Source organism: Pseudochaenichthys georgianus, chromosome 16, assembly GCF_902827115.2.
Source record: "Pseudochaenichthys georgianus chromosome 16, fPseGeo1.2, whole genome shotgun sequence".
NCBI classification, from domain to species: domain Eukaryota; kingdom Metazoa; phylum Chordata; class Actinopteri; order Perciformes; family Channichthyidae; genus Pseudochaenichthys; species Pseudochaenichthys georgianus.
In genome coordinates, this window is record NC_047518.2 from 33248332 (window position 1) to 33259353 (window position 11022).

Sequence of the window (11022 nt, forward strand, 5' to 3'; positions counted from 1 at the left end):
TTTGATTTACATTTAGTTTGCAATAATGGCATATTAATTAAATATAAATAAAGAGTAGGTGGCACTAGCTCAATAGGTTCCTTTATGAGTAATATAATTACCTTTTCAAATTATACTTCCTTAACCTCACACTTTAGTTATCTTTCCTGTTTGTATTAAAAGACCACAACTAAGTATTGAACTCATTCAATATCTCAGAGGGGTTTAATATAAAGCACACAATAAAACTACAAACAGAACAAGTGTTTTTATTGTGACAGTCAACAGTTTCGATTACATTACTTTTTTTAAATGACTAAATAGTGCAATAGAGCAAAGAAAAACCTTTTCAGTATTTCACACACGCACAAACCTCCCTTTTACCTCCAAACAAGCTAAACGTAAGGTACCTTATTCAATAGAAATTGTAATCAACAGCTTTAAAACATTTACACAGAAGAAAGAGACACCAATAAAACACCAACAAAAATAAGTGAAAACGATTTTTTTTTTTAAACGTGTAGGAAACGACCCAGAAGATTGGCAGCGAAAGTACCAGCTGAGTTTGAGTAAATCATTAGAGCACATTCAGTCCACAGTTTGATTATACAACCTGTGACTGACAGCAGAAAGCAGGATTGTTTTTTAGCTAGACCTCGGGGTTACCAGGGACTTCGTCCAGCAGGGGCTTGTAGTATTCAGGTTCCTCATTCTTGTAAAAAAAAGAAAAAGAATATTATTAAGACATACTCAAATCTTGACCTGTTTCTAACCCTTAAGGCCACATTTAAACAACTTGTAAAGTAAAGGAGTCTTTCTATTGAATATAAATGTTTACAGTTCTGACAGTAAGATGTTATTTTGGAGACCATACCATCTTTTCGTCCTTCCCCCTTCTCTTCAGAGCCTTGATCCCCAGGACGGAGGAGCTGATGGTGAGGCAGAGCTCCAGGGCTGAGAGGACAATCATCAGACCGTGCATGCTCCACAGCAGCATCTGGTGGGACACAAGAAGCAGTGCTTTCTTTAAAGATTCAAATCACATCTGCTTGTTATATTCAGGTATAATTACATTTGTAGACTGTGTTCTAACTTGCACAATTTCCTTCAAATGTGGCTTTTTGTGGGACTTCTTATCGGTTTTAATGATGTTGAAAATCCCCTATTGATCTAGCACAGATATAAAACATGAACTCTCTGCCCATTAACATACAGAGTACGCATTACCACCAGTCATCAGGACATCTGGTTATTTACTCGGGGCACAAAATACCAGAAAACCACAATAATATTATAACTCAAATAACGGTGATCACAATTTTCAGAAGAAGAATTTTCATTTCAGAAGCTAAAACCAGCTCATGTTGGACATTATCATTTGATATATTACTAAACAAATATATTGATTAATTATCAAACTTATGGGTGAGTTCTTTTTTGTCAAAGGACTAATTATCAAATAATTGTCATCGCTGATTTTGCTTCATTAGTTTATTCTTAGTGAACCTGTTGTAAACAGTTGTAAATGGTGATCATTCAAGACAACATCCAGGTAAGGACATTTTCCACACTCACCATCATCATGTTCTTGGTTTCCAAGCATTCCTGCTCCATTCTATTTTCCCCATAAGATACAGTGGGTGAGTGATGATAGTAATATTGATTGTTATGATTCTCACACAACCAATACAGCCACATGTTTGTCATTCTGAGGCTGTAGAGTGTGATGGCTGCAATGGCAAAACCAACTCCTGCAAGATTCAGAATCACATTGACGATGACCTTGAATGAAAGACACAAAAACACAGCATGACAAAAATGCTCATCAAGTTCAAAAGCCTCCAACTTTCTCCCACTTAACAGCTTGGTGGCACTGCTCCTTCATTATGCCCTCCCCAAGACAATGTAGCTGTAAATGCTCAAAATGGTGCGTGTGCCAAGTACAAAAGCTGACATACTCACCAGACATGGACTGGGGTACTTCTCAGACAAAATGGAAACGATGCCAAACAACATGAACTAGAGACAGAGACAAGAATGTTTTACCTACATTCTTCCATGCAAACACTTCAATGCAGCCAAGTAATTTCCAGTGTCTTTAATTGGTTCAACTGAACAGCATTTGTAGCACCAAGAGGGAGGTCATAGCCATCTGGCGTTTACATTGGCCTGGGTGTGAGTGCAGCCTGCTACTAGATAGGAGATACATGATCTGCTTTGTATCATTTGAGAGCTAAAGAAGAACTAGAGAATTAAGAAAAACAAACTTTGGTTTTGGCAGAAGTCTGTAATATATTCGAAACACAGCACAGTACAGAAGTGATTGGTGCTTGGACGGATATCTGATTCTGAATCTGAAAAAAAAAGCCTTTAGGTTAATCTCCTTAGGACTAAGTCACTAAGTAGACAACCCAAGACACGTACTGTTGGGCTTTGGTTATGATACAAATAACAATATGTAACATATAAGCATTGGTTTGCTTACCAATGCTCCCAACCAAAAGGAAAACCCGGTCATATTCCAAATGGGAGTAAAAGCAAAGATCGCACCAATGCCGATGTTGAGCAGCCCAACCATAATCTGCAGAGTCTGTGGAGAAGAAAACCTAGCATGAACCACAAACATCTGTACAGTACAACAGCAAATAACAAGTCACTGTGTGGTGCAGAACTGTTATACAGTATAATGTTATATTGTATGTATTTATTGCAAGACAAAAGACAAATAACTCACCCCCAGTACTGTCTGAGAGGTGTTCTGGAGCCTCCTCAGGTGCTGGGACACAGAGCAGCAAATTGGGCTGCAGCACAGGTTTTTGAGGATTTGGTACAGAGGAGGACAAACACTTTGGGGGTCAGAGGTCAAAGTGATTACAGTGCTGCCCTCGGTCTTGGATATTGAGAGAGACATCCTGCCTGCTCCTGTAGACTGAAAGAAACAAGAGAGACCTTTTCATTTGCTGTATTACGGTTTTTTCTCAGCCACAGTTTTGTGAAATTGCCATTTTGGCTGTAAACCCAGGAGTGGTTTTCTCATATCTATCAGGTTTCTAAAAATCCTTGCTTTTGTAAATGGGGCTGCTAGTGCTAACCTGTAGGTATGAACAGAGCAGCTTCCACTAAACGGCGTAAATAATGAACTTTTATAGTAATATATATAATAAAGAAAATAAATGGAAAACAAGTTCCTTTTGAGACATTTTATGAATCGAATTCCTTCAAAACTGTAACAATGAGTTTGAGGAAGTGATTGAGTTTGAGGAAGTGATTGCGTTTGAGGAAGTGATAATAAGCCTATGATTTTACTTATAAGGTTGAAGTGTCATTATTATGAGAATACTTTTCATTATATTGAGAAACTATGTAAGTATGTTGAGAACCTGCGTTAGCTATTTTGAGATATTATTTCATTATTTCTAGATCCTTTTATTTTAGTATTATGTCTTTATTAAACAAGGAGTTAGCATTTAAATACATTAATCTCAAAAGCAGAAGAGATGGTTTATGCTAGATTTATAAACTAATGTCTTTAGTCCTATAGATAATACAGAAATATATAGGCTACTAAGCCTTTATTTTCAGAAACGTAGTCATTATGTTTTAAACACTAGGCTACGTCTTTATTTTTTAAAAGTGTGTCCTTTTAAAACATTACAGAGAATGTTTTCCTTTACAAGTCTTACTTTTTGTCTTCCCTTGTTCTCGTTAGCCTTAAAAGGCCTTATGCGGAAATGGGCTTCGAGAAAAGAACGGAGCGAAGCCTGCTACTTTATTTGTTTTTAAAACATAGAGTAGTTTAATGTAATGTAATGTAATGCATGTATGTATGCTTGCCACACTGTGGCGTTCAGTCCGTAAATGAAGACAAGAGTAATAAAGTTGTATTCATTTTAATAAGAAACATAACCTCATTGTAATGCTTTCCGTCTGTATCTATGAGCGTCTTATTTGTTTTGTTCACTTCCAGATTGACATACGTATGTTTTCTCTGTTTTCTCTGTTGCCTAAAAATTCACATTTTCCGGAGAGATTTAACCGTGAAATATTAATCATTTACACACTTGATGTGCACCCATTATTGTAGGTACATGTAAGGGTGTACTTATTCTGCAGTAGCCTACAGGCAGCCATACATAATAAAGATTGGTTAGAATTGAAATAAGTTTAATATCGATGTATAGCCTACTAAATCAAACACGACAGAAGCCCTTACCTGCTTTTATGGTTACAAATCCAGCGAGTTCTTTCTACCTGAAGAAATGTGTCAGGTTGTTGCGCAGTTAAATAATATTTGAGAACGGGGAAGAGCGAGAGAGAGTTCCCAGAAGTACCGCCCTTCCCAGGAAGCAAATGTAACCCTTTACTGATCATCAATCTGCACACAAAGATACTGGGCGTGATTTTCATTGATATGCTTCTACGACTTAAAACATTTTTGTATTTGTTAATTGACCTGCTAATATACTGTATATTATATATTGTTTATCTGACTATGTAATTATCTAAAATGTAGGACAATATTTGTTATTAAGTAGTAGTAAGTAAGTAGTAATTATTTTGTGGCATAAACACAGTTTATACATGAAGAAATTGAAACAATCAAACAAACACCTAACTAAGCTTTTGCACATGATACTTTTACCTATAAATGAAGACAGTATTGCAGTCGTTTGGTGAAATAACATCAATAAGCAACACAAGCTTCAGATCAATGAGAAAGCAATATAATTGTATTTATTTTTGTCATAATTATGGTCACAAGATGCAATCAGCTTGCTTTATGATTTCCAGTTATGCGGCTACATAAGAATGTACAGTGAAGGGAAAGAATGAAAGTCATCAGTGAATCATCAGATATAAGCCCACTCAAGCTCATGTGGGGTGCATTGCATTATCACCAATAGTTTAAATTGATAACAGTTTGAATGAGGTCAATGCCGGGGAAGTCCATGGCAATGATACCAAAGCATGGTCTGGGCTGATTTGGGTAAAACTGTCTCAGGTATTGATTGAGCCATGGGTTTACCTTTTCAGCGACTCGCTTTGGAGTCAGAAACATTCCCCAGAAAGTACCAAAGCCTGTGCCAGTACTGTCAGTCAAAATAGCATTATCACCCCCACAAGCTTCAGTGGCTTGGTTCAGCTGCTTACTTATCATTTTGTCTTTATTTTTAACATCACTAACCTCATTGTAATGCTTTCCGTCTGTATCTATGAGTGGAATTCCCAGTGTGAAGGTGCTCTTTTGCAAAAAGACAATTTTCCCCCTGACCTGACCCATATTTGGCATTGCAGTGTTCACCCACACATTCTGGTCATTACCAATTAGACTCTGCACCATTTCATTGACAGTTTTCTTCTCAAAAGACTCTGGTTGGACTCTAATGAGCACAGCCTCAGTCTTAAACTCTGACAGGAAGGCTTGGACAGTGTCAATGACATCCCTGAGAGTGCTGTGCTGGTACATCACCCCATGCATGACATAGAGGGTGGTACCCAGTCCAAATACTTTGAGATCTAGGAAACGAATGCCAGCTCTAAGTTGATCCTTCAGGGACCAAGCCTGGTGTTCAGCCTCTGGACCGCCGTAGAGGGCCATGCTGTCGTGGGCACCGGGGAAGGTGAGGAGAGAGAGGGTGCGGAAATCCTCAACACCCGACATCCATGGAATATTGTAGGACCCCGGGAGAATGAGGTTTGCATCGTCATTGAAGAATTGGTCATTTCCATGGCAGAAAACACTGAGGGTTTAGAAAAAGATTATTTAAACTCAATTGCCACAAAATTGCAGCCTAATAACAACATATCCATTCTTGTGTTTTACTTGCAACATGTTCAAAGTATACTCACGTGACAGATACCAATATGAACTGGAAAAGCAGGCCAGACTTCATTCTTGCTGAAATGCAATCTAAAATAGAAAACACGCATTCATCTAAATCAATCATAATCTAAAAACATGCATTCATAAATTATTCATTTGAAATCCAAGATAGGCTTTCACTTGGAATATTTTATTAACACCATCAGGTCAAATTGGTACTATACCTTACAGCCAGGAGGATTTCACAGCAAACTAACCCAACGCTCAGAATGTGGACGGCTCAACTAAACAGCCCTGATTTATATTGCTTGGTTATCTGCAAAATTGTAGGCGTGGACCACAAATATCAGGTAAGTAATCCAGACTGATTGTTCTTGATGTCATACATACAAATTAGGGATGCACGATAATTATCGGGCCGATAATTATCGGTCCGATATTAGGAATTATGACGTCATCCCGATAAACCCGATACAAGTATTAATAGCCCCGAAAATATACAATATATTTTTTGGGTAAAAAAAGGAAAAGATACTGCGGTGTGGGTGGATTGGGATGAGGGGCGCTTGTTTTCACTCGGCTCCTCCCGTTTTGCCAGTAGGCCTACTGTGGTATTAGTGGTTTAGGAAGAGGGGAGTTTTCACAAATCCAGCGCTCCCTAACTCATGCCTGGCTGTGACGTAAATGGTGTGCGGCCGTGAAGCCAGGACAGTAAACAAACATGTCGTCGGTGGTTTGGGACTATTTCAAAGTTTCAGAGTTGGAAAGTTCGCTTGCTATTTGTAACAAATGTAATGCAGAAGTTCCACGAGGAGGGAAAAAGGCAACGAGCTACAATACTTCGAACCTGATCAGTCACCTGAAACATCGCCATCGCTACGATGGTGTGTTAAAAGCGTACGAAGACGCCTGCGCTGCTAAACTAGCGGCAAATCCAAAGCCAGCTGCAAAGGCACCGGGGCTTTTATCTATCGACGAGGCTTTTGAAAAAGGCAAGAAGTTTGCCAGTTTTGCAACTCAAGGCATATGCTCGAGCTGCCTGGACGCTGCAATCATGTTGCGCTATCCGTGCCGAGTGTGCTGACTTTTCGTACAATGTCCCACTGTCTGGCTTCCTGCATAAAGTGAAGTGCTCGGCGCAGTTGTGGCGAAATGTCGCTCCTCTGTTTTCATTTAAACAGCTCCTTATATCCGTTAGCGCAGCTAGCTAGCACCAGATGCTAACAACAACAATGCACGTAAGGTCTCTCTCTCGCTCGCTCGGGCCACACATACACACACCCTTCCGGTCCTCCAGATGGCCAGTCGGTGCCTGCCGGTGAGCGTGGAAATTTGGTCTGCCACAAGCGGGCAGGCAGTAGGAGCGGGGCATCTACAAGCATCAGCTTGTAGATGGTATTTTAAACTCGATGCGCTCTGAAACTACGGGGAGGCCAAGGAAAAAAATACACATGCGTTAATCGCGTTAAAATAATTAGTGGCGTAATTTTTTTTTTATTATCGGTCTCGAGAAGCAGGAAGTTATCGGTATCGGTTTCAAAAAACCAATATCGTGCATCCCTAATACAAATATATTAGTACCGATTGTGGTGGTGTTTGTTTTTAAGGGTGTTTTAGAAGGGGAGTTCCTAAATCAAATAATTGGTTAAGATTATATTTGATCTTTAACAGGAATTATCTTGAATGCAAGCAGCCACACCAGTGCAATACTAAGATAATGACTAAGCTATAATCTTGACCACATAACTGGTGACATTGTTGAGAGTCTGCCAGCCAGAGGTGGCGTTAGAGTTTTTCGTTGCCCGTCATTTTGACGGACAGGCTCATCAAATTTCCGTCATAATCCATTATTACCCGTGGGGTCTGGACACATCTCGTCACTAAACTAAAGAGGGGCTTCCACATGTGGCAGACCAGGCGATGGTGCTGCCGGATTTGGCACCGGCCCCACTATAACTTTGTCCAAGATAGTCGTAGGCTACTGTCTCCAAAATGACACTGGTGTTTGGTCTGCACTCGTGTTGACCGCCCTTGACCGCCCTCCCTCACGTGATCTTCACCAATTCAGACACCCTTGCATGCCATCTTGCCTCCCAACACACCTCACTTTGCCTTGAGGTGAAACACCAACCCTCTGGTTTTTAGGCATCCATTTACCCCTTCAGCCAAAGACACCAGTACATATTCCAGTCACATTTGACTGTCACAGCCATGCAGTTATCATGTTGATTTTTCTTTGTGTGTATTGTGCTGCTGGTTAAATTGTTTCATGTTCTCAAATCAAAGATCTCAAACCTGTTAAAAATCCCATCCCTTACACTCCTGTTACTGAGTTTTAGGCAGTAGCAAACCCTTTAATAGCAACACAATTGTTGACGCTAATAAACATTTATATCTGGCTCTTGTGGGCTCTGAAGTGAAGTGTACTTATTGAGCCAAATCTATCAATCAAAGTCAATCAAAGTTTATTTATTTAGCCCAATATCACAAATTCTACTTTTGTCTCAGGGGGCTTTACAGTTTATACAGAACATGAATATGCTGGAAATTGTAAGCTTTTGAAATATTTTTTGAAGAGAGAAGAGTCACTGTGTTTCTCCTTGCATTGTGTACAGCTTGACCCAAAGCTTCCAAAAGTGGGACTGGTCAGAGGAGGTGCAATCAAATATTGTAGCAACTGAAAGATGTTGTTAAAGACAGGTGAGCTTGTTGAAACTTTCAGAGCAATTGAAAGTTTGTTATAAAATTGTTAGAAATATTGTCGTATCCACAGAATACAAGGCTACCAATTTAACATTGTGTGAAACACACACAGACAAATACATTTATAAATATATAAATGTAAGTGAAAATGAATGTAGAAATACATTAAAGATGTAAAATGTGTGTTCTGTTCTCATTCATAACACTCCGTTCGATGTCTCACTATGGGATGCGCCTCATCGCGGAGCAAACAGAAGCATCAATCTCATTACGCCAATCCTGATTGGCTGGTGTTCTTGACGTCAGCGTCAGGGGAAATCACCCCCTATAAGTAGCTTGCGCCACAACGCATGCGTCATTCAAACACCTCTTCTCGCTTCAGAGCACATGTCAGAGTAGCCGGGCAAGCTTCACTGTCCACAGACTGAACCCAAATACCCATTTCGGTCGACGGGCGCTCGCCGGCTACTCCTTCTGCTTCGCAGGAAGATGGTAGTACTAACACCGTTAGTACTTAAAATCGACCTCGCCCTTCTCTACGAGAAAGTAAGGTAGGTCCGATTTTTTCAAGCTAGCAGCACACCTGTTGCTAGCTCTCTACCGACACCATGGTAGCGAGGAAGTTTTCTCTTTTCTCTTCTCCACGGAGGAAGAAAGGATTTAAGGAGCATACTGCCACACCAGTCAGTATTCTCCGGGAATAAAAGACCCACACCGTCCTTTTTCTCCGGATTAACGACAAGGTGGTTTTATCTTTTCTCCTGTCCCACCTGTCGAGAGCGGGCCCTCTCCACGCCACGAGGCGACCAAGATGGACCTCACACCAGAGGAGTCAGGGACTCGGTGGCTCGACTCTGAGGCTGCGGGTTGAAGATATCGGGCACAAACACACACCAGGTCTGTTCGTCCTGCCTCGGGCTGGAACACGCCCGAGGCGCTATCGACAACCCCGGCTCATGCGGACATTGCGTCCGCTTCACCGTTAAGAGCCTCCGCCGACAGTTAGCTCGACAAGCTAGCCTGTCGGAACAGGACCCCCCCATGTCCACGGACCCGCCGGCCGGCAGTCAGGACACGGGGGCGTCCGCCACAGAGAGTGAGCCCCTCTCCGTGTCGGTCTGGGGCTCACTATCTGCTATGGCTATAGAACCGGAATCCCGCGCCCTGGCAGGCCGGGACCCGGTGACGGCAAGACACGCGGGAACGGTTTCCCACGCTCCACCAAGCTGGGGCTCCCGGTTAGACCTCACCATGGTCTCACCCTCGGAGGATGTCCTCGGGCCTGACGAAGAGGAGGACGAAGAGGAGGACGCCCTGGCGTTCCTCCTGTCCGAATCGGATGAACAGGAAGAGGACACCTTCATGTCACCGGCTCAGGCTGCAAAGCCTGAGACAAGTGCTGTTCTCCCGGTCGATAGCACACCAGCTTCGCCCGGTCTGAGCATGGACCTGCAGGCCGTGTGTAAACGCGCTGCGGCCAGACTCAACGTCCCGTGGCCGAAATGGCCAAGGAGACCTCCAGGTCCCGCTACGAGGGGAAGCATCTTCCCCAAGCAGCGGGGAAAAAGAGACAACTCCTTCCAGTCTTCCCGGAGATGTTGGATGAGGTGTCGGTCTCGTGGAGAGACCGGCCCTTCATCAACAAGGTCCCAATCCAGGGTGCCTCCTCCCTAGACTGTGACGGAATGGAGAAGCTCGGCCTGCTCCGCATGCCGCCCATGGAACCGCTGGTAGCGGCTCACCTTCTACCAAAGGTGGGCCCGTCACCAAGCAGGAACCCCACGTTGCCAGCAAAGTTGGACCGTTTTCAGTCAGCAATGACTGAAAAGGCCCACAAAGCGGCAGCGTTGTCCGCCAGGGCCCTGAATGTGTCCTCGCTGCTAACTGCTTACCAAGCGGAGCTCTGCGAGGACCTGTCGGGTAACCCGGGGGCAGCCACTCTGGACGAGATGGCAGCGGTCACGGACATTTGTCTCCGTGTCCAACGCTGCGCCGTCCAGGCCACGGGCAAGGCAATTGGGATCATGGTGGTGCAGGAAAGAGCGAGATGGCTCAACCTCACCACTCTCCCAGACCGGGAAAAGGAGGATGTGCTGGATATGCCCATCATTCCCGAGGGAATTTTTGGCTCCGCTCTCGCCTCCATGCAAAGGAGGTGTGAGACGAAGAAGAGGGAGGACGAGGCACTCCACCTCTGCCTCCCTCGAAGGGTCCAGCCGCTGCTCTCGCAGCAGCAGTCCTCTGCCCAAGCTGCCTCAAACTCTGCTCGGTTTAAAACACCGAAGACGCAGAGGTTGCAGCCCAGGCTGGAGACAAGGGCAATAATGGCATATTAATTAAATATAAATAAAGAGTAGGTGGCACTAGCTCAATAGGTTCCTTTATGAGTAATATAATTACCTTTTCAAATTATACTTCCTTAACCTCACACTTTAGTTATCTTTCCTGTTTGTATTAAAAGACCACAACTAAGTATTGAACTCATTCAATATCTCAGAGGGGTTTAATATAAAGCA

General features: G+C 42.8%; 2 protein-coding genes across 2 annotated transcripts; both read right to left on the reverse strand.

Annotated features, from left to right (window-relative positions):
• Nucleotides 1-232: 232 nt before the first annotated feature.
• Nucleotides 233-4303, reverse strand: LOC117461486 (membrane-spanning 4-domains subfamily A member 5-like). The gene is made up of 7 exons (XM_034103376.2): nt 4193-4303; nt 2714-2908; nt 2465-2569; nt 1942-1998; nt 1555-1761; nt 854-976; nt 233-691 (listed from the first exon to the last, which is right to left on the reverse strand). The coding sequence occupies exons 2-7, from the start codon at nt 2888-2890 to the stop codon at nt 629-631; spliced, it is 732 nt and encodes a 243-aa protein (XP_033959267.1). The 5' UTR covers nt 2891-2908; nt 4193-4303; the 3' UTR covers nt 233-628.
• A 570-nt stretch (nt 4304-4873) lies between these two features.
• LOC117460675 (1-phosphatidylinositol phosphodiesterase-like) lies at nt 4874-5873 on the reverse strand. The gene is made up of 2 exons (XM_034102221.1): nt 5830-5873; nt 4874-5720 (listed from the first exon to the last, which is right to left on the reverse strand). Exons 1-2 carry the CDS (start codon nt 5871-5873, stop codon nt 4874-4876), a joined length of 891 nt encoding a protein of 296 aa, XP_033958112.1.
• Nucleotides 5874-11022: the final 5149 nt, after the last annotated feature.

Bases quoted from the DNA above. Each gene is read 5' to 3' on its own strand.
- LOC117461486 (XM_034103376.2), bottom strand. From the start codon at position 2,890: ATGTCTCTCTCAATATCCAAGACCGAGGGCAGCACTGTAATCACTTTG. The intron at 1,762-1,941 runs GTGAGTATGTCA...CTTTCATTCAAG, and splicing joins AGTACCCCAGTCCATGTCTG to GTCATCGTCAATGTGATTCT. The intron at 977-1,554 runs GTGAGTGTGGAA...GTGTCCCACCAG, and splicing joins AAACCAAGAACATGATGATG to ATGCTGCTGTGGAGCATGCA.
- LOC117460675 (XM_034102221.1), bottom strand. From the start codon at position 5,873: ATGAAGTCTGGCCTGCTTTTCCAGTTCATATTGGTATCTGTCAC. The intron at 5,721-5,829 runs GTGAGTATACTT...CTAAACCCTCAG, and splicing joins TTCATATTGGTATCTGTCAC to TGTTTTCTGCCATGGAAATG.